This window comes from Tupaia chinensis, unplaced genomic scaffold (genome assembly GCF_000334495.1).
Source record: "Tupaia chinensis unplaced genomic scaffold, TupChi_1.0 Scaffold000622_1, whole genome shotgun sequence".
NCBI classification, from domain to species: Eukaryota; Metazoa; Chordata; class Mammalia; order Scandentia; family Tupaiidae; genus Tupaia; species Tupaia belangeri.
The window spans coordinates 6,500,635-6,528,543 of NW_006160142.1; the positions used below are offsets into that span (position 1 = coordinate 6,500,635).

Consider the following 27,909-nt stretch of genomic DNA (forward strand, 5'->3'; position numbering starts at 1 on the left):
CTTTCCCTGTGAAAACATTTGTGCTGAGCTAAAATAAAAAGGAAAACCGATGATGCTGAATTAGGCTTGTTTGCAATGCTGTTGGTTTTCAAAGACCCTGCTTTCATTTCCATTCAACATTTGTTTCTGAAAAACCTAGGAAACTAATATGCAGTTTTTAAGAATCAATATCACATATATGGTTATGTCTTATTTTATACCAGATTTGGGTAGAAGAGTGCAAGGCTTTGTGAGGTAAATTGTTATGCCATAACTTCTCAGAATGGCATTTTTAAAAATTGGATTTAGGGCAAGGAGGTAGAGCAGTGGTAATACAACTGGACTCTCATTGGAAAGGCCCCAGGTTCGGGCCTGGGACCTTTCTGAGTGTGCCAGGTGTGTGTATGACTGTGATCCAGGCCTGCTGAGACCAGGGATGGGTCACAGCATGAGGACCCGGTTGGAGGTATATCTTTCTCTCTCTTTCTCCCTTTCTCATGGAAGAAGTGTATTTAAAAAAAAAATAAAAAAGAAATTGTGGGGTCAGCAGACAATGTGGTTGTTATAGTGCTGGATCCTAGGTGGCTCACTGCTGTTGGAACCCTAGACCCACCCAGTGGCTTGAAAATCACACAGGGTGCATGTGTGTGCATGACCAAAATCTCGAGAGTAGGGTGGAGGAGAAGGGATTGCAGCGTGGCTATCCCCCTGGGGGGATTATTTCTCACTTTCTCTGTTTCTCTCTCCTGTGAGTACACATGTTCTATGGCAAATGCTTAAAAAATGTAAAAATTAGATTTTAATCTTCTAGATGATGTTAAATACTTGAAGGGAAACAATATTGAGTACATATGGTATTTTTCATCCTCTTTCTTGTGTGCAGTTTGTGACAGGGATACGTGTGTGGCGGATACCTGTATTGTTTAGGGTGTTCTTTCATCCATTTTACTCTTACTTGGACATCTAGAATACTAGGTTTTAGTTATTTACCCATTCAACATGTATTTATAAGAGTCCATTAGCCAGACTCTGTGCTGTTCCAAATCTCTTTAGTAGAAAAACTAGTCTAAAGCCCCTGCTCTCTGGTAATGGATGTTCTTCAAAAATACATAGGAGCCAGACAGTGGTCCAGCAGGAAAATGTGACACTATGTGAGGCAGACCCATATGGAAAGGTTGCCGGTTCACATCCAGAGACCTCCCTGGATATGCCTGGTATGTGTGTACCCATATCTAGGGCTGGCTGGGGCAGAGTCAGGACTATCAGGGAATGCACTTGGTCTCACTCTGCAGCTTCCGCTCTCTGTTTATCTCTAGTGGAATAAAATAGCAAACTTTAAAAATACTGAAGATAGCAGAAATACAACTACTGCTCCTGATATAAGAAAGAATGAGGAAAAGATAATATTTCAGTTTTTATTTCCACATTGACAGATCACAGTGGGTAATTTATTTGGTGCTTCTGAGGTTTTGAATCTTTTTCCTGTGGTAAAACACAGTTTTGGTTGTTTTGATAAAGACCTTGTCACTGTAGCTTCTGTGCCTTAAGTGGTTGCTGGGTCTCAGACCCTCTGCTGAGTGTTTGCATGTACTCCGTTTGGCAGAAGAAAACTGTAACCTTACCTCTCTCTGCTCAGTAGAAATACATACTTTCTTACACATGTAGAATCTTAAAAAGATTGTGAAACTATTGCTGAGTTTGGCATAAATAACTAATTAAAAACTTTTAAAGATTTTATATGGGTAAGACAGAGGAAAACTTGAAAGGAAGGGGAAAGTGAAGAAAAGGAAGAGGAACAAAATTAAAATGAGGGGGAGGAGAGGTGCTGGTAACAAGAGCAAAATAAAAACCAAAGCTGAAAGAGTTGCCATATTGTGTTATCTGTAGTTCCCAGATGGTCAGAGTACCCTTGGAAGCAACAGTTTTATGAGCATAAATAGTTTGATCAGATTCAATTAAATCAGCCAATTAGATATGCAAGCGTGGCTTTATTATGGGAGCAGGTCTTCAGTTTAGCCTGATGCTTATCCTGAGAATTCAGTGCAGTTGTGAGGCTGGGGACTGAGAACAGCAGTAAAATGTTGAGCTCTCTAGTTTTGCTTTTTGTTTTTGTTTTAATTTGCTAGAGGGTTCATCAGAGAGAGACAGAGAGGAAAAGTGAGAAAGCAACTCGCCCTCCCATGGGAAATGGTCATGCCTCAATCCTTTTTCCTCTATTTCTCCGTTGGCAATTTTGGGCACCCAAGCACATGTCGTACTTTTTTTTTTTTTTTTTTTTCTGGAGAGGTTTTTGCTATAGGGCATGTGCACTCGCCAGAAAGACAGAGAGAGACAGAGAGATAGAAAGCGAGAAATCACCCCCCAGGGGGGATGGTCATGCCGCAATCCCTTCTCCTCCATCCCCCTCTTGGGATCTTGGGCACACACGCACACGTGCCTGGCATGAGTTTAAGCCACCGGGTCCGGGACTCGAACCGCGGTTGACTACATGCGAGTTCAGTGACATAGCCATTACGCTAACTGCTGGTCCCAGTTTAAGCATTTATTTTAGACACTAATTGGTGAAGTGATTATATGTATTAAAATCGCCATTGTCAATACATTGAAGAATACTTGTTGTTTTTTTTTTTTGACCCGGCTTGTTAGGGAATGAATAAGTGAAAGGTTAACTCTGGACCCGGCCATGGTGGTACCAATGGTAAGGCACTATCATGTGAGGCTAGGACTCTATGGAAGGCCTGAGTTCAGATCCCAGACCAACCTCAACAGTCCAGGCATAGTAATCCTAGCTGACTGGGAGACTGGGGCAGAGGATTGCAATGGCAAGACCCTGTCATAAACATCTATTTCTCTCTTCCCTACCTCCCCTCATTAAAAAAGGGGAGGATTAACTTTGCATGATGAAAGTATTGAAACAACTTTAAGATGTCATTTTAATGCACATTTCCAAGGCTGTACAACTCTAATTAAAAAAAAAAAATCAGTTGACTTCATAACCTAGTGGTTATGAGGGCTGGATCCCATGTGGCCCACCATGATTTGAGTCACAGCCCCAGTGTCTTGAAAAACAAGTCAGGCATGTGTGCGTGCATGCCCAAAATCCCAAGGGGATAGGGAAATGGAGGAGAAGGGGTTGTGACATGATCATGCCCCATGCAGGGGGGGGGGGCGCAGGTTGCTTTCTCCCTCCTGTTTCCTCTCTGTCTCTGTCAGGGAGCACATGCACTCCCTGGCAATTGAACAAAAAATCAAAAGCGGCCACTTTCTCTTTTCTACTTAGCTAGCCATCCTGATGGAGCAAATTCTTCCTCATCTTGGTGTCTTACAGTCTCATGGGTGTGGAGTACAGCCGGTCATCTTTCTCTTTGATTCTTTCTACTCAGATGTGGGACAACATCTGAGATGTGTGACATAGAACGTTCTGAGGAAACCAAAGTGATTAATTCCTTTGAATTCAAAAGTAGAATGATAGGTCATTTAACACAGCCATGAAATCTAGCAGCTCAGTTGAGGTGGCGCCAACAGTTGTTAGGCTTGCCTTCTGCCATCCACATCCCTGTATAATGTAAACTAGCAAAATAAGACTTACCCTGAAAATGGCTGTATGCTACTTTACAGTAGAGGTAGAATATTTCGGGAGCAGAACAGATAGAGGTAGTAACATTTTGCCATCTGGCAAAGCCTCTAGACCAGATGGATTCGCTAATGACTTCTCTAAAGTATTTAATCAGACCTTACTGAAATGCATGACTGGCATATTTAATTATTCTAAATTAACAGGACTTCTGCCAGATATAACCCTCAATGTTTGAGTCATGCTCCTTTCTTAAAGAGGAAAAAAAAGAGATAAATAGCTCCAGAAAGCTGGGTTTCGTGTAGAACTCTCTCATTAGTAAAAACTTCTCATTAGCAAATTGTTGTTAAAGTCTTAGGCAGTATTTCTCCTTTTTCAAAGAAAGCATTGTAAGACCAAGCATGCTGATCAAATTCATGTTATCAGTAACAATTATACTGATGAGAACATCTGGAGGTTGGTAAATCTGATATAGTCATCAGACATCCCTTCCTACTTCCTGCCTGTGGAAAACTTCTAAACCACTAGATGCCTTCTTCTTTTTTTTTAATGTATAAGTTAATCTGTTTTTATTAATCTACGATTTTAAAAATAATAATTATTTAATTTTACTTACTTATTCATTTATTTTAATTTTACCAGAGACAGAGAGAAGGAAAGTTAAAGCAAGCCATCAGGCCTGGGACTTGAACCATGGTCAGCCATGTGAGAGTCCAGTGCCTCAACCACCACACCACCTGCCAGCTCCATACTTACCTAGGATATTTTTTAATTTTTATATTTGTATCAAAACAATAAGACACACAAATAAAAAAATTACAGAAAGCCTTATAATAAGAAACTATCCCTGCCCTAACCATTTCACATCTCAAATTTGCTTTTTAAAGGAACACTTTTTTTTAAAGATTTATTCATTTAATTCCATTTACTTATTCATTCATTTATTTTCATTTGGCCAGAGAGAGAGAGATACCAAGAGATAGAGAAAGTGAGAAAGCAAGCCACCAGGTCTGGGACTCGAACTGTAGTTGCCCATGTGGGAGTGTCCAGCACCTTAACCACCATGCCACCTGCTGGTCCCGGAACACTTTTTTTTTTTTTTTAAGAGAAAAACCTTTTTTTTTTTTTTTTAAGAGAGATATTTTTGCTATAGAGTGTGTGCACTCAGTGAAGAGACAGACAGAGACAGAAAGCGAGAAATCACCCCTTAGGGGGTTGGCCCTGCTGCAGTCCCTTCTTCTCCATTCTCCTCTTGGGATTTTGGGCACACATGCACATGTGCCCAGCATGAGTTTTAAGCCTCTAGGTCCGGGACTTGACACAGTCAACTATGTGGGAGTCCAGTTATATAACCATTATGCCATCTGCTGGTCCCTGTAAAAACACTTAATTCTTAGGACTTTTCTTTCTGGTTTACTTTCCATGTCAAAACAGTATGGTTAGGGAACCAGCAGTTAGTGTAATGGCTATGTCGCTGGACTCCCACGTAGTCAACCGTGGTTCATGTCCCAGACCCGGTGGCTTAAAACTCATGCTGGGCACGTGTGTGTGCGTGTCCAAGATCCCGAGAGGAGAACAGAGGAGAAGGGATTGTGGCGTGACCATCCCTTCTGGGGGGTGATTTCTCGCTTTCTGTCTCTATGTCTCTCTCTGTCTGTCTGGCGAGCGCATGCACCCTATAGTGAAAACCTCTCCCAAAAAAACCAAAAACAGTATGATCAATGGCTGTATCTTAGCTTATCAAATTTAAACATGATTAACTTCCTTTTAAATGCATGAAGATATAGCTTATAGATACTATTCTTCCATCCCTTCTCTTCTCCTCCTTCTTCTCCTTTTTTACTCCCTTAACATTTACTTTTATAGCTTTAAGTTATATTTTTACAACTTTAATTTTTTGGGCCATCAACTAGAGACAGTATCTCTTGATTCCTAACTTTGTATGATTCAGATATTCAGATATTACGGATATCAGTATTCTACTGAATGTTCTAGAGTTCTTTCACTCAGTATAATGTTTTTGAGATCCATCTATGCTGTGTATGTCAGCAATTCATTCCTTTTTGTTACTAAGTACAATTCCATTGTATGAGTATACAATAATTTATTTTTCATTCATCTATTGATGGATGTCTGAGTTATTTCTGATTTTTGTTATTCTAAATAAAGGTACTATGAAGATTCGTGTGTAGTCTTTTAGACATCTCATTTCTCTTGAGTAAATACCTAGGAATGGAGTTGCTAGGTCATACCTATAGGCATGTGTTTAACTTTGTAAAAAACTTTTCCAAAGTGGTTTATCATTTTATATTCCTATTAGCAATGTACATTCCAGTTGCTTCATATTCTCACTCATACTTGGTATTGTCAGTCTTTTTCATTTCTTCTGTGTTTGACAATATTCAAGTCTTTGGCCATATTTTAAATTGGGCTGTGCTCTTATTGAATCATAAACATTTTTTCTTCTGGGTTCAATTCCTTGGTGACTTTTTTCTGCCAATCTTGCTGGCTTGCCTTTTCCTCTTCGTCATTTCTTTCTTTCTTTCTTTTTTTTAGAGCTTTTTACTATAGGGTGCGTGCGCTTGCCAGAAAGACAGAGAGAGACAGAGAGACAGAAAGTGAGAAATCACCCCCCGAAGGGGTTGTCCATACCACAATCCCTTCTCCTCCATTCTCCTCTTGGGATCTTGGGCACGGACGCACATGCGCCCAGCGTGAGTTTAAGCCACTGGGTCCAGGACTTGAACAGCGTTCAACTACATGGGAGTCCAACGACATAGCCATGTTTTTATTTTGGAGGTCCAGTTTACCCATTTTCTAAAAATGCTTGTTTTCTGAGAAACTAGTATCTTTCAAAGGACACAAAGATTTTCGTCTTGTGTTTTTTCTATCAGTAGTATAGTTTAGCTTTTACATTTAGATTTCTGGGCCATTTGAGACAATTTTTGTATGTGGTGAGATGTAAGAATTGAAGTTCTTTTTTTTAAAAATACAGATATCTGATAGTTTCAGACTACTTATTGAAAAATTATTTTTTCTCTACTGAGTTATCTTAATGCTTTTTTTTGAAATCAGATAACTGCATAAGTTTACCTATATGTCTCTCCTTAAACTGACACTCTGGTGTCTTAATTCTGACTCCTCTTTATAAAGATTTTAAGAAGAACTTCCATTACTAGTAACATTTCACTCTCAAATTTATTGATTTTAGTAATTTAATATAGATTCTCTCACTGTCAGTCATAACTGAATTAAATTCCCAAATCTTGCTTCAGATGCTTTCTTCTTAGGGTGGTATCTTCAGTTAACTATTTCATGTGATTTTTTCCCCCCAGTTTAATTCTCAAGTGCAGTACTATTTTTAAATTTAGGAGATAGTTCACTGTGTCTGTAAGTCTGAATTTCTCTGACTTAGAATGTCCATTTCCAGAGTAAGGCAAGGTTGTAGATGTGTCTATCACATGACAATTAATAAGAATATTAATTACATAGTGCTGTCTTTTAAAAGATACTATTATAGGGACCAGCAGTTGGTGTAATGGCTATGTCACTGGACTCCCATGTAGTCGACCGCAGTTCGAGTACCTGACCCGGTGACTTAAATTCTCACGGGGCACATGTGTGTGTGTGCCCAAGATCCTGAGAGGAGAATGGAGGAGAAGGGATTGCGGCGTGGCCATCCCCCCGGGGGGTGATTTCTCACTTTCTGTCTCTCTGTCTCTGTCTTTCTGGTGAGTGTACGCACCCTATAGCAAAAAAACCTCTCCAAAAAAAAAAAAAAGATACTATTATAATCATTGCTTTAGGATTTGTTAAATCTTCATAATAATACTTACATGCTTTGAGATAGGTACTATTGTTGTTCCCATTTTATGGATTAGAAATGAGGCACAGAGAGACTGAGTAAAGATCATTTATGAGAAATTATTATTTGCCAGTAAGTAGAGTAAACATGCCTCAGTGATATATTAGTTAACAATTTAATAACCAGCTAGTCGAGAGGGAAAAAAACGTATATATATACATTCCTAAATATATTATAAATTTTACTGATATAAATGAGTCCCAGACTTGGTGGCTTGAAAAATCACGCAGGGCTAGTGCGCGTGCATGCCTGAAGTCATGGGAGGAGGTTGGAGGGGGAGGGGATTGCAGTGTGGCTAGCACACAGCTGCTCAAGTCTTCACCTGCCCAGAAGCAGAGGGTAAAGAAGTCGCCTGGACCCTACCTCACCATCAAAAGCCTCCTGCCGAGCCTGGGGTGTGAGAGGAGCAGCTGCTGTGCTTTGCACCATTTTACAATACATGCCACCACACCATTTAGCTTCTCTGCTTAGCCCTCAGCTGTGTAGGGACCAGACATTTTGCCTGTACACGACCCAGAACATCTGGACACGGAGGCTTTTGATGGTGAAATAGGTTGGTTTCAAACCACCAACATGATGTCCTTAAAGATGGAATTGGGCAGGGATGTATAGTCACATACCATCCTGTAGTGTTTCCACTATAAAATAGATCGGACCCTAATAAGTAACCTCAAGACTATGGATAATAATAAAATGTAGTAAAATAATTATGAAGTGATGAGTTTTTACCTTTGTATCAAATGTAAGTTATTGAGTTACAAGACTGTATAATTTAATTTTAATTTTTTTTGGAGAGGTTTTCGCTATAGGGCGCGTGCCCTCGCCAGAGACATAGAGACAGAAAGCGAGAAATCACCCCCCAGGGGGGATGGTCACGCCGCAATCCCTTCTCCTCCTTTCTCCTCTCGGGATCTTGGGCACGCACGCACACGCACCCGGCATGAGTTCTAAGCCACCGGGTCTGGGACGTGAGCTGCAGTCGACTACATGGGAGTCCAGCGACATAGCCATTACGCTAACTGCTGGTTCCCATGACTGCATAATTTAATTTTTAACAGTGGTTGTATTTAACAACTGGTTCACAAAGATTCTAAAATTTAATAATCTGTTTTTGCCAGCTGACTAGTCCAAGCTGGCTCCAACATGCACTTGATCCCAGGCAGCTAAATCACAATGCTCTTAATCACTCTTTATGTGATGTGAAGATACTGCTGGGATATACTTCCATACTGTTATAAGTATGGCACCCAAATATGGCAGAACTCAACATGGAAGATACTATATTTCTCTATTTTTTCTTAATCATATTCATCCAGCTCGTTGAGAAGCCCATTATGAGGGACCGCAGCTCTATCATGGATGATAGATGTACCCTGGGACTTACACAGTTCAAGAAAATGGTTATTGATCCTGGTGGTCCACCCACCTTGCTGTTGCTCCCAGGCCCACCGGGAAGGTGGGGTCTTCTTCGTACTGTCAGATGAGATCACAATCCTGGTGTTGGTGCAGTGCCAAGTGTATCTGAGGATCAGGACTGGAACACGGCCATCCTCATCTGAGGTTCTACTGCTTCTAGGCCACTGTGTTCAGATCAAGTCTTTGCCTTTTGTGCTTTGCAGATGCATATTCACTGAGGTTGGATCACCACCCTCAACCCACAAAGCAGCAACCTTCCCCTCTCTCCTCAGAGGGTGTGGTCTGAGCACCTGGATGTGCCTGTGCCTCCAACACTGGAAAACTTGTGTCAGGGTATTATTCAAGAAAGGGAGGGAGAAGACTGTCATGCTTCCTTTTTGGTGAGACCATTAAAAAACAAAATAAAAGCATTACACTGATAGAGTTATTGAGGAAATCACTGACACAACCTGGGCAAAAATGAAATGAACCTTTAAAAAGTAAAGTTAAGACATTTATGAAATGCTGTAGTTGAAACAGATATTGAAATATAATTTTTTGCCTCAAGGAATTAAGAACAATTAGTATTGATGAGTGGTTTTTTGTTCAGCCTCATAGTGAGGCTACCTCTTTCCATACCCTATTAATTCTCCTATTTTCTCCTACACAACATATTTGGAAATCTTTCTGATCTCATCTGACATTAGGAAGACATGCTTTTGCCCTCCTGGCATGCTAGAGAAACAAATCAATTTCTTCTCCAGATAGGTTGATGAAAATCCTTCTCTGCAGTGCTTTCTATTGCTATGGTAACAGAAGATGGGATTTCCCAATGGAACTAGATTTATATGTACACAGAGAGAAGCAGTTCTTTCAAAGCTCGATTCCTTTTTTGTTGCCATGTTTGGCATACAATAAATGCAATAAACTGAGTATTAAAGGAAAAATAGAATGACACATAACTTTTTTATGTAGATGTGGAATAAGACTTCCATTGTATCAAGACCCTCAATGAAAGAGAGTCAATTTAAAAAGTTTTAATGTTGTGACATTGCTGTTATAGCTATAATAATTTGCAAAATTTCTGAGGTGCAACATTTCTTAGAAAAGCAAAGGGAATTGAGTTTATGGACTCTTAACTATCAGGTAGACTTAAAATATGAGTAAGTAGTAACAATACTTCCATTCACACAAAGAATCACAACACTACAATGTGGTAAAGAAGATGCCGAGAGGCACAGGGTGGAACAAATGTTTTCTGTAATGGTGGTACTCTCCACTGCCACGATTTCCTCTGTGGAAGGACACAGTGGTTGGCCATTCCTCATAAAATCTTACTGCGACCCAGGAATTCGGGGGCATGATTCTTTCCACCAAGGGTCCTCAGTTAGATACGAAGACCTAACCTTTAATCTGCTGCTTGGTCTAAAGACATTCTCGGGGTGGCTCCCTTAGGGTTAGGACATGATGTAGAAAGGGCAAAGAATTATTTTGAATTACGCAGAAGAGGGATGGATTTAGCTATATGGGAGCCTGCTTATTATTACATAAATGCTGCTGCAACCCCTCCACTGTTGGTAACTTATATTGTACTCTTGCAAATCCAGAGATCAAAGTTTGTGGGTTCCCCACCTCTTGAGTTTTAGAAAGTGCTCTTGAAGAGATATGATGAATTTAAAGTAGATGCTTCTTGGCTGGACTCTGGAAGATACATGGATGCTATCACTTTGTCACTTTATCACCCAGGTGAAAAGTGGTGTTTCTGGGAAGAGGATGGAAAGTAACAAATGAGAAAGTGGATTAAGATTGTTCTCTGTTCTCCCTGTTCCTGACATGGATATGGATAAATAGTAACATAGTGAGTCATTCTAAGCAGTCATGTTGTTTGCAAGCCAGAGAAGTGATGTTAGAGACTTTCTTAGTGAAAGTCTAACTCTGTTAATGTGTTTAAGTGGCAGAGGTGGAATCTAGCTAGAAGGGTAACATGGACTAGAAGAACTAATTTAAAGAATACCATAAATGAATTTCTGGCAAGAAACAGATAAATCCAATGTGAATTTTTTTCTCTTTTTTTCATAGAGCACGTGTGCTCACCAGAGAGACAAAGTGAGAAATCATCCCCCAGGGGGCTGGCCACTCTGCAATCCCTTCTCCTCCATTCTCTTCTCAGGATTTTGGGCACACATGCACGTGTGCCTGGCATGAGTTTTAAGTCACCAGGTCTGGGACTCGACAAAGTTGACTATGTGGGAGTCCAGCAATGTAAAACCATTATGCCATCAGCTGGTCCCCTAATGTGAATTTTCAATGTGATAAATTTATGGGCTTTAATATGAAATAAAAGAATAATCACCAGAATAAAAATACTTTAAGTCCAAAATGGGATATTTTGAGGATGCACTGCTGAGTAACCTTGAGTAAGAAATTATTCTGAAGGCCTCTTTAAAATTTTGTTGGAATCTGTTTATTCCACGTCCTCATTTAAAAGTCAGGAATCATGAAATTAGAGTAAGAACTACTTGGAACAATGATTTTTGATTTTTTAAATTCTGGGTCCTTCACAATCTGAGGAATCTATCAAGTATTGAAGTGTTTTAAAATAGAAGCTGTGATCGCAACAAAAGAGCTTCATTTATGTTTCTTAACAGTGTCTCTGACCTTCTAGGGGAAATTGGAGGGGTCTTCATAAAGTTCAGAGAAGATACATATTATGAAAAACTGTACAGGTTTCAAATTTTTTTACATCAAAATAATCTCAAATCCTATTTTCATTTTTCCACAAGCTTTGAGAAGTCCTTTCTTATGTTCATTCCTCTTTATTTTCTAATCCCTGGGTAGGACCTGCTGCCTGTTGCAGGGGAAAGAGACAGGATGGTTGGATCATTCAGTCTCTTTTCAGTGAGCATTTTGTAATTAAAGTTTCTTGTACCATCTGATGTTCAGCGAATCATTTTTTGGGTGAAGGAAGACGACCCCATCTGATGTTCAGCGAATCATTTTTTGGGAGAAGGAAGATGTTCCTTTTTCTCATGCATTGTGCAGTTTAATCAAATTCTTTTCGTAGTCTTTGGGACTCCAAATATGACTTGAACCTGAGGAGTCTCTGATTTCTCCACTAAAAGCAGGGTGGAGTGAAGGCCATCTTTTCCCTGATCTGGTTCCTAGGCTTCAAACATGACTGCAGCCAAGTGCCGAGTTACAAACCCAGTTGCCAGCAGAAACATCAACTTTAATATGTCCAGGCTTTTCCTTAACCTCAAACATCCTAACCCTTTCTCTCCCTTAAATAGCTCTTGACTCATGCTCTGTCTCCTCCACTCTGTTGTACTTTATGATCTCTCATCTAGTTCCTAACTGGCCTCCTTGCCTTTCCTGCCAACACTCACAGATCTGTCCTTTGCACTGCATCTCACAATTCTGGGCTTACATTCCTAAACTATGACACTGTTTACTCTATGTTCCTGTGAATAACTGTCAGCAGTACCTTAACCTGCTGGATGGCTAGCGGCTTTCAAGAGCTATCCCTGCTTGTCTAACGCATCTCATTTCTTGCCATTTTTTGCAAAGACTAAATGTGGATGTTCTCTTTTTAACATGAATGCCCTTCAGCCCTGTCTTTCATATGAACTATGTCTTCTGTTCTGCCCTGGGGAACTGGTCACTCCATTCTCCATCTTTCTATGTCACTGTGAATATATATCGACTTTTATTTATTTATTTAATCTTTGCCATAGTGTGTGGGTGCTCACCAAAATGACAGAAAGTGAGAAACCACCCCTCCTACCAAAGGGGATGGCCATACCACAATCCCTTCTACTTCATTCTCCTTTTAGGATTTTGGGCACACATGCACATGTCCCTGGTATGATCTTCAAGCTGCCTGGTTTGAGTCTCAAAGTTGAGTCAGCCATGTGGGATCCAGCTGCGTTAACCTCTACGCTACCTGCTGGCCCCTATATTGATATTTTAAAATTATTTCTTTACATGTCAGTGCTTTCTCTTAGTGAACTCCTTTCTGAGACATCTAGATATCAACACCAGTTACATCCCAGTAAAATTGAGATCAGAAACGGCCTTCTATATCTTGTTGGTAATCTCTCATCGATTCTGAAAGCTAAAGTGCTCTACAATCTTAAGGTTTTAAAGTCTCTACTATTCACCTGTTGTGAAAAGGCAGGCTACCCTTTCATATGATCTTTTTATAGTGCTTCCTTATTAAGATTCCTGAGGATGCATTTCCCAGCAAACCCCTGCTAGGGGGCCAGCCCACATTTCCAGCCAGCTGTTCTGTAAGCACGCTGACTTGCTCATGCTGGCTGTGTCTGCATCATGCCAGCTATGCCAGTGATGAGGCAGAAACTTGTTCTGGGTGTTGTTTTGTGCCAGGCATTGTGCTGTGTGCTGTAGGTTCATTGTATCCTCTATTTTCAAGTATTATCTCTATTTTATAGATGAGGAAACTAATGCAAAAGAGATCATGTAATTTATCCAAAAAAACAGGTGAAATAAGGGCAGCCAATATCCAAATCCAGGTGTCTGATCTGAAAGCATACACTCCTAGCAATCCATGCTGAAAGTTGAAATGGAAAAAAGTTCTGTTTACTGCATGAACATACTAAACTAATTTGACACAACAAACTAGTTTCTATATAGGTGATGTGCTCATTTTTTTGTTTTAATTTCAAGTATTTACTTATATAAAGGTAGAACTTCTATACAAATTCTTTAAAACATTAGTGTGATTGCTTCTTTAGGTATAATAATGATAAGATGACTTCTTTTCTTTTCTTTAAGAGGTTTTTCTATAGGGTGTGTGCACTTGCCGAAAAGACAGAGAGAGACGCAGAGAGAGAAAGTGAGAAATCACTCCCCAGGGGAGATGGCCATGCCGCAATCCCTTCTCCATTCTCCTTTTGGGATCTTGGACACACACGCACACGTGCCTGGCATGAATTTAAGCCACCTGGTCCAGGACTCAAACTGCGGTCAACTACATTGGAGTCCAGTGACATAGCCATTCCTTTAACTGCTGGTCCCCGGTAAGACTTCTTCTTGACTGCGACAGCTTCCTAATTGGTATTTGACAAGGTTTTATTTTGATTGGACTTAAGAGAAAACTTGCTATACAAACCACAAGCTTAGTAATTTGGAGTTCTCTTCGTATCACAGTGATGTATGTAAAATAGAAGAGAAATTTCCATTTAAAATGTATAACCTGTGACAACAGATGTAGAAATAGCACTTGACTCTGAGACCTCTTTGTGCTTTGAAATGCTGATGAGGAAAATATCCAGAGCTTCTGCAAGCAGGTTTAATGAATTATGAGAGTGAACTCTCTCCGAGTAAGAGCAGTTTTGTTTTATTTTTTCCACCAAATTAAAGTCAAAAGCTAGCTTGAAAGTTGAGTAATAGTTTGAAAACCAGTAAGGGGGACCAGCAGGTGGCGTGATGATGGCTAAGGTGCTGGACACTCCCATATGGCTGATCATTGTTTGAGTCCCGAACCTGGCGGCTTGCTTTCTCACTTTCCCTCTTTCTCTCTCTCTGTGTCTCTGGTCAAATTAAAATAAATGAATAAATAAATAAAATTAAATAAAAAATAATTCTTAAAAAAAAGAATATCAGTAAGTAGATATCATAACATAAAGGAGTCAGAGACTCATATGTAAGATTTTCTATGTGGAGAATTATAATCATTAATAGTGTCTCATTTTTAAGGTAACCAGTGGTTAAGACCAAATGAAATTATTGTCAAACTGTGCTAAGTCTCTTGGCCAAAGTTATTTCAATTTAGACCAACCAGGTAATTAGTTGCTCTGGGGATAGTTTAGACTGTTTCTCTTGAGATCATCTTGTCAGATGATTAAAATGAGGAACAATGTTGGATAAAAGCTGATCGATGTTTTTGTTCAGTTGGAAGATGTAAAGAGTGGCCTTTTTCTCTTTCAGCCTTGCCTTACACCCAGACAAAACTCTCGTTGCAACTGGCCAAGTTGGGAAGGAACCGTACATATGCATCTGGGATTCCTATAATGTCCAGACTGTGTCAATTCTTAAAGATGTCCACACACACGGAGTTGCCTGCCTGGCTTTTGACTCAGATGGACAGGTGTGTATCTTATTCTGTTTCAGTTTTCTTCAGCGACTTCTCACAATTCACCTAAAATCGTAATGCAAATAGCTAATGGTCTCAGAAAATTCATCACCGCTTGCTCCCTCCCCTTGGCAGCCTTCTAGAAGTTCTTGCCTATTTGATCGTTTTTTCAAGTTTGTAGTACTAGCACCCAGCTCTGGATAAGTTCCAGTTTGAGTTCCCCCATCCCTCCACCAGGTTATAAAGCCTTCATAAAAGGAGCCACGGGCCCTGCCATGGTGGTACAGCTGTTAGGGCACTGCTGCCCAGTACTGGAGCCATGTGAGAGGAGATGGACTGACCTGGACACACTGGGTGTGCCCAAGTTCTTGGCTGGTTGTCTTGGAAGGCTTGAGGTTGGAGGGATCATGGCATGACAATACCCCATTGGAAGTTCCTTTCTTTCTCTCCTTCTCTCTCTCTGTCTCAAGAAATAAATAAATAAACTTTAAAAAATAAAGAAAAAGAAAAGAAGTCAAGATCTTATGCACTACCATGGCTCTGCAATTCCACTTTGTTATCCATTATTAGCTTCCTGTTTGGAAAAGGGCTGGACCAAGCCTTTTTTATAGACCTCGAGCATTATGTTACCCTATTGCATTTAGAAGGTAACATCACTTCCTAATCACTGAGAAGACTCTTCTTGGCTTTTTACCTCCCTTCCAGCTCCTTCTCCCTACCCTTTCCCAGTTCAAGCAGTCATGGATTCCTCGTATCTATGTTTCTTTATGAAAATTTTAACATTCATCCCTTCTCTCTCATTCTCTCTGCCACCATCCTTTAAGTTCCAAGTCAATATCATGTCTGACTCGATTTAAGTAATCTCTTCACTAATCTCCCCATAGCTGATTCTTGCTTATGCATTTCACCAACTGAAAAAAGTGCCAAAGCACTGTTTAGACTGAACGAATGCCTGGGTATCCCTGGAGTGAAGTGCACGCTTTGCAGATGGGTGGCTAACCGACTTTTTTAGTCTTTTTTCTACTGTCCCCTTGTAATTGAACTGGACAAGTTAGCGATTTCCTCTATCAGGCCTTGCACTTCTGCACCTCCTGCCCTTTCTCATGCTGTCCTTCTCACCTGACATGCCCTACTCGCCCTCTGTACCCCTGGAATTGACTCATTCTTTGAAGACACTGGAAAGATCTTCATGAAGCCTTCCCAATACCCCCAACCACGTTTTCCCTCCTTCCTTTGACCTACAACAACACTTGGCAGAAAATGTAAATACGTTAATATGCTCTAGAAGAAGGCATGGATACATAGAGGGACACTCGCAGCTCCCACTACATTCACCTCTTAGGTCAGGCTGAGCCTTTTCTCCCCCAGCCTTTTCCATGTTCCTGTACCACCCTGCTTCGGTCTCTCTCACCCTTCCCATTCTTCTAGTTAAATCCTTCAATCCAATTTCGGGCAACTTTTGGAGTTAAGTTTGTAAGTCAGTGCCATGGAAAGATCTTTGAAATCACTCATAGAGGACTGATTGAACTGAGAGTTTTCAGAAGAGTCAATGGGTTGATTAAATGTGAGAGTTGACCTGGTTTGAGTCCCTTTTTTGATAAATACACAGGGTCTTGCTATGTCACAATTCCCTGTCTCAGCTTCCGTAGGACCACACATGTGCCATATTGTGTCTGGCTTTTAGGATGGGCTAAGTGACTGCATGGCTGAGCTGGAGTCACTTCATTTTTCTTAAAATTTTTGCTGTAGAGCTTGTGCACTCCCCAGAGAGCGAGAGGGAGAGGCAGAGGAGAAGAGGGAGAGGGAAAAGGAGAGAGGACAGAGAGAAGACAAAGAGAGAGATCCCTGAGGGGGATTGTCATGCTGCGGTCCCTCCTCCTCCAGTCTCCTCTCAGGATTTTGGGCACATGTGCTTGGCGTGATTTTCAGGCTGCCAGGTCCCATACTTGACTGGCATGTTGGCCATGTTAGGTCCGGTACCCTAACCACCACACCACTGGCCAGCCCCCACCTTTTTGTTTTTAATATTGACTTGCATTTATCTTTTTCACTTATTTTTAAGAGGATATTGATCATCAACTGTTCATTTTCCTTTCTAGAACTATTCAATAGATTCACTATATATGTAGATACCTGGTGTATGTGCTTTTGATTTTATTACTCTGTAATCGTAACCAGGTTAGTCAGATAAATGCATACATTCCATCGTATAAAGAGAAATCACTGGTAGTGATATTCATTCAGGCTTGTGGTTATTCTGACTTCTTTATTAAGTTGATGAATGTATCAGATGCATATGTGTTTCCCAGTGTAACTGTATATAATCTGATATTGTTATTCAAGCATTCTTTATAAAATTTGTCCTGAAGTGTCCCAAGAAAATATTAAGCAGCAGAAGAAATTCCAGCTTTAACTTTTAGTTCTTTGTCCATGTTATTTTGTGTTAAAATCCTAGCTCTTCTCCTGTAGATCCCATTTTTAAAAAATTAATTATCCATTTAATTGTTATTTATCACTACTATTATTTTATAACTTGGTACAGGATACATGTGCCTGCCAGAGACAGAGGTAGAGACTCAAGAGAGGGAGAGAGAGAGGGAAAGTGAGAAAGCTGCCATGTCCAGGACTTGAACTGCAGTCAGTCATGTGGGAGTCCAGCGCTCCAATCACCGGACCATCCACTGGCCCTGTAGGTCTCATTTTGAAGGGAGAGAGTAGAAGTGAAATGCATGGAACTTAACTGTCAGTTGAGAAAAATAACCTTTTTTTTTTTTGTTTTTGCTGTGATGGCTTTCATGGTTTGTTGATGCCTATTGCTTCAGATCCGCCTTATTCCTTAGGCAGAGTTGGCTGGAATCGAATGATATTTGGAAAATGACAAATGGCCCATCATCTCACAATCAACTAAAGGAGATAAATTTGCTTTTCAGGTAGCTATGGGGCCTGTCACTACAGATGAATAAAACCAATTTCTTTTCTACTTTTTCTTAATTAAGAAATGTGGGTTTTACTTTTGTGCCCATGTTTATGATAAGTGTTTTTTCTATTTAAAAAAAATAAATAAAAAGAGGGGAGCTGGCAGGTGGCATGGTAGTTAAGATACTGTTCTCCCACATGGCTGACCACGGTTTGAGTCACAGACCTGGCAGCTTGCTTTCTCACTTTCCCTCTCTCTCTTTTTCCCTCTGGTCAAATTAAAAGTCATAATAATAAATGAAATAAAAATTAAAATTAAAAAAAACCTTAAGAATAAGCTGAATGGAATTTACCTATTTAACTTTTCTGATATGGCTAAAACTACAACCGTGTCTTATAATCATTTTTATTGCTAGAATTCTCAATTTAAAAAAATAATAAAAAGACCCCTCCTCACATTTTAAAACCTCCAAATATCTGTTTTTGTTGTTCTTGTTTGTTTTTGTCAGAGGGTATGTGTGCAAAAGATAGAGAAAGCACACACATGAGCACATCCAGTGGGGTGCGATCGTGCCTCAATCCTTCTCTATTTCTCCATTCCATCAGGATTTGGGGCATGCATGTATGCACGTTTTGTGCAGTTTTCAAGCTGCAAGGGCTGAGATTTGAACCATGGTCATCCACGTGGGATCTGGCTCCTTACACACAGGACTTAACCACTGCGCTATAGGGCTGGCTGTCCAACTATATTTTTTGATGCTAAATATTGTTAATAGAAGCCACCTTTAGTGAAAAAACCTGAACAATCCCTGCATAACAACATATGTATACATTTAACTGTATGTTGCTGTCACTCCACACGCATATAAATGTCATGTGTGAGCACATCCACTCACATAGAGACATCCTCAGTGAAGACATAGCCTCAGATACTCTTACAACCAGCAGTTGGCATAATGGCTATGTCACTGGACTCCCATGTAGTTGACCGTGGTTTGAGTCTCGGACCTAGTGGCTTAAACTCACGCCGGGCACGTATGCGTGTGTACCCAGGATCCCGAGAGGAGAATAGAGGACTAGGGATTGTGGTGTGGCAATCCTCCCTCAGGGGTGATTTCTTGCTTTCCATCTCTCTGTCTCTCTTTCTCTCTTTCTGGTAAGTACACATGCCCTATAGCAAAAAGCCTCTCCAAACAAAACAAAACAAAACAAAACAAAAACAAACCTACAAGATGGAAAGAACAAACATGTTTATACCCATTTTACAAATGAGAAAACTGAGACTTAAGAAGGTTAATTACTTTTCCAAGATCTTATATATGGCTTCCAACAGTCATAAGAGAAGCCAAAACTACTCACTCCCAGTCCAGACCTCTATTATAGAGTGCTGTCTTTTTATAAGTGATACCCTGCAAGAAGTTGATTTTGGAATTCCTCATACCTGTTTTTGATACTTTTGATTTTGCATATAATTATATATGTTGAATATTCTTTTTCTTTCAAGGCCAAATTCTGATCTGAACCCAAAGAATTTAGACTATGAGATGATGTGCCAGATTACATTTAATAAAATTATATATTCTTCTTTTGTCACTTAAAATGCTTGTGAAATTATAGAAAATTTAGAATGAACATAAAGTTCATTTATTTTATTTCTTCTCTTTGTCAAATCCTTTAATTTTAGCAGTATGAAGCTTCCAGACTTTAGATCCTAGGCTTTCTTAAGGTACACATTAAGATTAAATTTTAGGCCCAACCAGTGGCATGGTTGAGGAGGCTGAATCACACATGACCGATAAGCAGCCTTGGTGACTTGAAAAATATGTTGGGTGCATGTGTGTGCCCAAAACCTTGAAAACAGAAAGGGAAGAGAATTGTTGTGGTATGACCCCACCCCCATGAGGGGTATTTTCTCATTCCCTTTATCTCTCTCTATCAAGTGCACATGCCCTCTGGCAAATTAAAAACATATATATATTGGGACCAGGAGGTGGTGTGGTGGTTAAGGCACTGGACTCCCATATGGCCGACCATGGTTCAAGTCCTAGACCTGGTAGCTCGCTTTCTCTCTCTCTCTCTCTGTCTCTCTCTGTCTCTGTCTCTCTCTCTGTCCTTCTCTGGTCAAATTAAAAATAAAGAAAGTTAAATAAATTATTTTACACACACACACACATACACATATACATATACATAAATGTGTGTAAATTTTAAACCCTGTTTTTAAGTTTTGTTTCTATGATTTATCAGAGACTTCATGAAAGTTTGCACATATTTGTGTTTCAAAGAACAAATGAACTATAGTTTTTAAGTTATTGAACTGTCAGCATCTAAGGGTGTTTTTATAAGTTCATAGAAAAAGCATTTTACATGACTGATTTTCTTATAGGCTTTGTTTTCCAGTTTTAAGGATTTTTGTCCTGTCTTGTGGTGCCGTTAGGTTCATTTACCTACTATTTGAACAGAATCCTAACCTGTTTCCTGGCTTTAAGTTTTAAGCAAAGTTCCTTAGTATTTCTTTGATTTATCAAAGCTAAAACTGCTTTTCTTGAAATTCAAAAATACCTATTTAATGACCATGGTAAGCATCAACTAGGTGCTACCTTATAATATATTAATTCTACTCAGAGTTTCACGCCTAAAGTCAGATATGTATATACCAGCTGAACTTGCTATTGAAAAATAGTTAAGATTATTTAAGAAATTTTGTGAATCAATGAAATGTGTGTGTGGGTGAAGGAATGGAAAACAACTGTAGACACTTGAGATAGTGTGGGAGGAGGGTGAGAAATGGCAGAGGGCGAGAAATAGGGGTTAAAAAATATATATACACACACACATACATATATATACATATGAAACTAAAAATGGAAAATTATTGACTTAATTATTGGCTTAATTATGATTAAGCCTCTGTACAGTATATTCTGGATGGGAAATCACATTTTGTATGCTGTGACAATGCTCAGGGAATAAATGTTAATTAATTAATTAATTTAAAAAGAAAATTACAGTGCACTTGTAACGAGATTCTAGCTTTGTCCATATTTTTAGTTTAAGGTATTTTGTGGTTCAGTAAAATGTGGGAAAAAGTTTAGTATGAAAGGGAGAGAGGGAAAGGGGAAAGAAAAAGCAAGGAAAAGTACGCTTAAGTGACAAAAAAAAGAGAAGCTATTTGCTGATAAGTTACAGAGCAATATCTTTGGCTTGACTGACTTGGATAGTATTTGTGCTGTAAAAAGAAATGTTGTACACTGTAAAGATATGATTAAATGTAAATAAATTAATTAGTTGAAAAAACAGTAGAAAGTATAGGAGGATAAATCAGTAAACAGCTAAGACAGACTACTTCTGTGGAGTAATGGAGGACTTTGAAGCAGATTTTTAGTGTAGGCAGGTCTCACATTCAATCAAATATTTGTTCTTGGGAGGTGGCATAGATGAACTGTAATCACTTGAATCCTGTTTTCTCTTTAATTGACACTAAAATTAAATAAATCATGTGGTGTTACAACTATGAAAAAAAGAAAGAAAAAGCATATTATGAAAAAAATTGCTTGGATTTCAAAATTTTTTACACCAGAATAAACTTGTACTTCTAGTTTTTCCATGAACGTTTTGAAGTTTCCATGTGTACTAATATGTCATCTATTGTGATATGCCTAGTTTTGAATTGAAGATGGATTTGAAGAAATTAACTTGTCCATGAAAAATTCAATGCCTACCTCATGATGGATAAGCAGTCAGTCTTTGTTGAAATAAATGATGATGAATGGGAAATCTTTCCATTGCTTTCTGATACTAAGTTATTATTCCTATTTCTAGCGTTTAGCCTCTGTGGGATTGGATGCCAAAAACACAGTCTGCATTTGGGACTGGAGGAAGGGGAAACTCCTGGCTTCTGCTACTGGCCATTCTGACCGGGTAAGACCTCATTGGATCAAGCTAAGCAGATTTCAAAACTGTGGCAAAATGGGCAATATCACTTCTCAGACTTTGTTTCTATCTATCTTTCTTCTCTCTCTCTTTCTCTCTCTCTTTCTTCTTTCTTCCTTTCTCTTTCTGAGGGATTTTTGCTATAGGGTGCGTGCACTTGCTGGACAGAGACAGAGAGACAGAAAGTGAGAAATCACCCTCCAGGGGTGGTGTAACCAGTGGAGTTGCTGGACTCCCACTTGGCCGACTGCAGTTCGAGTCCTGGACCCGGCAGCTTGAAAAACATGCCGGGCATGTATACATGCTTGCCCAAGATCCTGGAGAAGAATGGAGGAGAAGGGATTGCAGCGTGGCCATCCTGGGGGATGAATTCTTACTTTCCTTCTCACTGTCTTTCTTTGCCTCTCTGTCTTCTGTCTGTCTCTCCCCGGTGAGTACACGTGCCCTAAGGCAAAAACCTCTAAAAACATAAATTTAAATAAATAAATGAAAGTAAATTTGCCACTTGTAGGTTCCCCCACACACACACGGTCAATTTATAAACATACTACTACTATGACTAACTCACAACTAGTAACTAACTGCTAGCATGATTGCTTCTGGAGATCCGATTCTTTATTTGAATAGCTACTGCTTTTTATAGGCAAGGCAAGTTTTTGATGCTGGCATTTGGCTTCTTCATAAAACGAAAATAGAACTGAATTTGAAATTATGTGTATAGTTTAGATGTATTCATTTAGACACTGGCATAGTTAGAAAATATTCACAAAATATGATTACAAGGGTATGCATTTTGACTTCAAATGACTATAATGACTACTGTGTGATTCTCTGTTACATTTGAGAATGTCGAATGTAAATTGTGGCCTGCTTTATCATTCATATTGAATCAGTGCGATCAGAAATGATCACGCACGTTGTCATAGCTGACAAGATAGAGAATGAAGCAAGCATATACATGTAACTGTTCCAAAATCTATTTCTCCATTGTCTTGCATAATTAAAATAACTTTTATTGTCTTAATTTTTCTAGTTTAAAAGAAAAGTGAATTTGCATGACTATCTCGCCTTGAATTTCTGATTGTTCTGTATTTTTGTATAATGTTTCTGTCTGTAGAATAAGGCACTAATTAAATTAACTGTCTCTTGCTTAGTGCGAGCTGTAAATTTTTTTTTTTATATATATAAATGGTACACTCACCTCTGGAAATTTGTAGTTGAAAGAAGACCCACAGTTGTTAGAAATTCTCTCTAGGATTAAGTCTTCAGAAAGCCCAGGGATGAGCAGATGTAGCACTGAGATGTTGGAAGAGGCCTATCTGGCCTAGTGGTCCCCAGCCCTGGCTGCACAGAGAGTACTCCTAGGGAGATTTTACAGCACAGTCATGCTTGGGTTCTATACTCAGGGAATAACTCAGCACTTAATGAACTATTTCAGTCGAAATATGTTCAATGTTTCAATTTTGGTTGTTATTTTTCTGCTTATGCTGTGATCCCATCATATCTTATAAGTTGAGTCAGACTGGATCACACATGAGTTTCTAGTGATCACAAAAAGTGGACTTGAGACCCAGGACACATAGCTGTGATGCTGTGCTTAACTATACTCAGAAGAAACTCACAGATGGTGTGGTGGTTAGGGGCGTTGTCTCCACATGGCCAACCATGGTTCGAATCCTGAAACTGGCTGCTTGCTTTCTCGCTCCCCACCCCCTCTGGTCAAATTAAAATAAATAAATAAATAAATAAATAAGTACATAAACGTGAAATAAAATAATTCTTTTAAAAAATAAATTAAAACTTAAAAAAAGAACAAACTCATATGCAATATTTAAGTTATTCTGCAATTACTACTTCTGTTTCTGAATCATTTATGTAGTCTGGCCTGAATTAGTATATTGTGTGTGTGTGTCAGAAGTTTGCACCTATTATCTTAAAAAAAGTAGAAAACTCAGGGACCAGCAGATGGAGTAATGGCCACGTTGCTGGACTTCCATGTAGTTGACTGTGGTTCTAGTCCTGGACCCAGTGGCTTAAACTCATGCCAGGCGCGTGTGCATATGTGCCCAAGATCCCAAGAGGAGATTGGGGGAGAAGGGATTGCTGCGTGGTCATCATTCCTGGGGAGTGATTTCTCGCTTTCTGTCTCTCTGTCTTTCTGGTGAGCGCACGCGCCCTATAGCAAAAATCTCTCCAAAAAAAAAAAAAAAAAGTAGAAAACTAAAGTTATGAACACTTTGAGTCAGTAAAAATCTCTTTATTAAAAAAAAAAAAAAGCCTGTGTACAACCTAGATTTGAACATAAATGATGTTCTTGTTTCAGTTCCTACTGCTAAATTAAGTTAAATTTGGTTAGAGGTTTTCTCCATACTTTGAGTCCCTGTAAAGAACTGCAGCCTAACTTTGTAAGTGAACAACCAAAAGCTTTATTTAGAAGTATACTTTGGTAACAAATAACTGAGTCTCAGCCAATCACAGGCTGCCAATTGATTACATCCATAAATAAGGCAGGGACCAGAAGATGGTATAGTGGTTACATCACTGGACTCCCACATAGTCAACAACGGTTCAAGTCCCAGACCCAGCAGCCTAAAACTCATACCAGGCACATGAGCATGCATGCCCACGATCCTGAGAGAAGAAAGGAAGAGAAGGGATTGTGGCGTGGCCATTCCCCCAAAGGGTGATTTCTCATCTTCTGTCTCTCTGTCTCTCCAGTGAGCACATGTGCCCTATAGTAAAAATCTCTCTTAGAACAAAACAAAACAAAAAATACCCAAATAAGGCAAATATTAAGGCTGTAACCAATCAAGATATTTCAATAGTTCATTTCATTTTTCTATGTATAAATACTGCCCATGTCACAGAACTGAAGGACTTCTGATTTGTGAGTAATTCTTTACCCAATTAAACTCTGTTTAATTTGTCTAAAGCTTTTCTTTGGACGCTACTGAATGTCATCTGATTTCAATGACTGTGCCCTTTGTTTTACTTTCTAGTTAGGGATAGATGGTAAAAATTGCAATGTTACTCTAGTGAGAAGTCTGCAACTTTATTTTTCATTTTAATTTTAACTTTTTAGAGAAAATTTTGCTATAGGGCACATGTGTTCACCTGAGAGACAGAGAGAGAAAGAGAGACAGAAAGCGAGAAATCACCCTGGGATGGCCATGCCAAAATCCCTTGTCCTCCACTCTCCTCTTGGGATTTTGGGCATGTATGCACACATGCCTAGTGTGAGTTTCAAACTGCTAGATCTAGGACTCAAACCACAGTTGACCCTGTGGGAGTCCCGCGACATAACCATTACACCAATTGCTGGTCCCATGAAGTCTAATTTTAAGAGCTTATGATGTTTTAATAAAATATTTTAAAATGCTGTTCCCTTGACCCTATAATGTGTATCACATACAGTTTTATTTTTTATTACTGATGTCTTTGTGCCAATATCAGTTATTGACTGCTTCTGATAAACTTTGAGGTTATTTTTCATCTTGCCCTGTTGTGATCCTCCTGCCTCAGCATCCTGAGTAGCTGGAATCATAGGGACATGCTGCCACACTCGGCTTTCAGACAAGGTTTTGCTATCTTGCCCTCACTGGCCCTGGGCTTACTATCCTCCTGCCTCAGCCTCTCAACTTGCTGGGACTATAGGCAAGCCCTACCACACCTGGCTTTTCGGGTGGGCTGGGGATTGAACCCGGATCTCCCATGTGACTTCAGCCTGTTGAGGAGCAGTGTCAGAGTATGCTACTATGACTGGCCCTCACGTACGCCATCTTAATTGACCTTTAAACAAATCTGAGATAGTGTTACCTGTTTTAGAGAAGATGAGGCCAAGGTATGAGATGCTGACATTTGCCCGAGTTCAAACAACTAAAATGGATTCTTCAACCAAGTGCTCTACTGGAGTTCATAACTGCTTCTTTCCAGGTGATGAGAAATTAGTGGTCTCTGTTCTTTCTCTGGACTAGACTTTGGCCCTGACAATTGGTATTTCCTTCTTTCGTGAGCACTTCCCAGAATGTGGTCCTTGGCCTACCTACATCAGAATCTCCTGGAGTCCATTTCAAATTATCAGTGTCTGGACTCAATTCCAGACCCAATAAATGAGTGTTTTGTAAGGACCCTGGAAACCTCATTTTAAACTATTGCTGTAGGCACTTGACTCTCATGGTTGACAGTCTTCTCTTTCCTGTCTCCAAAAACAAAAATAGAACTACCAACTAGTAGCTCTTCTTGAAGACTAACAAATAGCATCAGCAGATATGTTTTCAGTGTCCTGGAGAACTGAAAATATAAATTGTGGGTCAGATTACAATGATGCCTATTTTAGGTAGTCTAAGTTAGTGTCAACTAGAGCTTCTGCTTGTGTTCTATGATTACTAGAGACTATCAGTCACATTGAATTGTTTAATTTAACATTATTAAAATTATTTAGGAACTAGTAGGTGACGTGATGGTTAAGGCACTGGATTCTGCATGGCCAACTCCAAGGTTCAAGTCCTGGACATGGTGGTTTCGAAATCATCCTGGGCACATGTGCGTGCATGCCCATCCAGAGAGGAGAATGGAGGAGAAGGGACTGTGGTATGGCCATCCCCCTTGGGGGGCGATTTCTTACTTTCCCTTTGTCTGCCTCTCTCTAGTGAGTATACATGCCCTATGATAAAAACCTAAAATGAATAAATAAATATCAAAAACTTTTCTAGTCAAAATGGAGCGTTTTATAATTTAAATTTTTTTTTTTTTTATTGAAAAGCTTTTTCCAAAGTGTTTTGTTAGCGCTGTGGAGAGCTATAGAAAATTTGTTCAAGAAATCTTTTTTTTCATTTTAAGAGATTTTTGCCTTAGGGTATATGCTGTTGCTGGAGAGAGAGAGAAAGAGAGAGACAGAGACAGTGAGAGGGAAAGTGAGAAATTATCCTCCAGGGGAGATGGGCAGGCCGCAGTCCCTTCTCCTCCATTCTCCTACTGTAATCTTGGGCACGCATGCACACGTGCCTGGCATGATTTTGAAGCCACCGGGGCCAGGACTCGAACTATGGTCAGCCATGGTGAACTATGGTGCAGCAACCTAACTGCTACACCATCTGCTGGCTCTATTCAAAAAGGAATCTTAAATCAACAAAATTTGTTTACCCCAGATGGACAGAATTAAACATGACAACAGTTTGCCCTGCCTTGTGGTTAATGACCTCTCTCTGCAGGCCTCAGATAAGTAGACAGGAGGCGATAGAGTGTGTGAGCAGCTCCTGGTGCGTTTCCAGAGCCAAGTCCTCCATGTTCATTCTGTGCAGCTGCGTGCGTCTAAGTGTAGCAGAGGAGTATCGGCAGTTGCACTGGAAGAAGGCAAAAACCTGTAAAATGATCAACCTAGCAAACTTTTCATTTTTTTGGACAGATTTTTGATATATCCTGGGATCCATACCAGCCAAACAGAGTGGTTAGCTGTGGAGTAAAACATATAAAGGTAAAGTAGCTCTTTTAAAAAAAATTTTTTGGCACCTTTCAAGAAAATAATTTTGGGTGTTTATACAGATAAATCGGTGTTGCGAGACTGCTTGACTGTACATTTTTTCACCTTAAATTTAGCGCCCTCTTACCTGTTGGGTACTGGAGTAAGCTAACATCCGCTGATGGGCGTGCTTTCAGAAATGCAAAGTAGTAACAATGAAGTGAAGTGCTCAGGAGGCAGCTGGGAAGGATGCTTTATGTTAATTAAATACTAAACTGAAGACTTCTAGGGTTACACATTTTACAGCAGTTCTGCTTTTAGTGCTGTGAATGAAGTTCTTACATTATAATGAATATTTACACAGGCTGCTTGTCAAAGCTGTTTTGACATGTTGGTATGTTCTCTTAGAAGGATGCCACGTTGTGTTCAACATGGAACAGAGGGAGACACAGTACACCTATCTGAGCTGAAGGGTTTTAAATGCCGCTGGTTTCCTCGAAGAGACTACACAGCACGACCCTGCCTCTGGCTAGGTTCACATTTGCTTCTTTCTATTTTGCTACCCAGGTAGCAAAATGAACACAATCAGTATCTTTTACTCTGACCTAGCAAAAATTTCTCCTGAGCCTTTGGGATCTGGCCCAAGATCATCTGCCTATAGGACTGTAAATAATATGCTTTAATAAAATGCAAAA

At 39.6% G+C, this 27,909-nt stretch overlaps 1 protein-coding gene across 1 annotated transcript in view; it reads left to right on the plus strand.

Annotated features, from left to right (window-relative positions):
* EML6 (EMAP like 6) overlaps positions 1-27,909 on the plus strand; it is a gene marked incomplete at its 5' end in the record, with an annotated part of 331,238 nt that overhangs the window by 121,626 nt on the left and 181,703 nt on the right. The window contains 3 exons of the mRNA XM_027775960.1: positions 14,763-14,922; positions 21,646-21,744; positions 27,161-27,229. Coding sequence (XP_027631761.1) covers positions 14,763-14,922; positions 21,646-21,744; positions 27,161-27,229 — 328 coding nt within the window. The remainder of the gene's footprint in view (positions 1-14,762; positions 14,923-21,645; positions 21,745-27,160; positions 27,230-27,909) is intronic.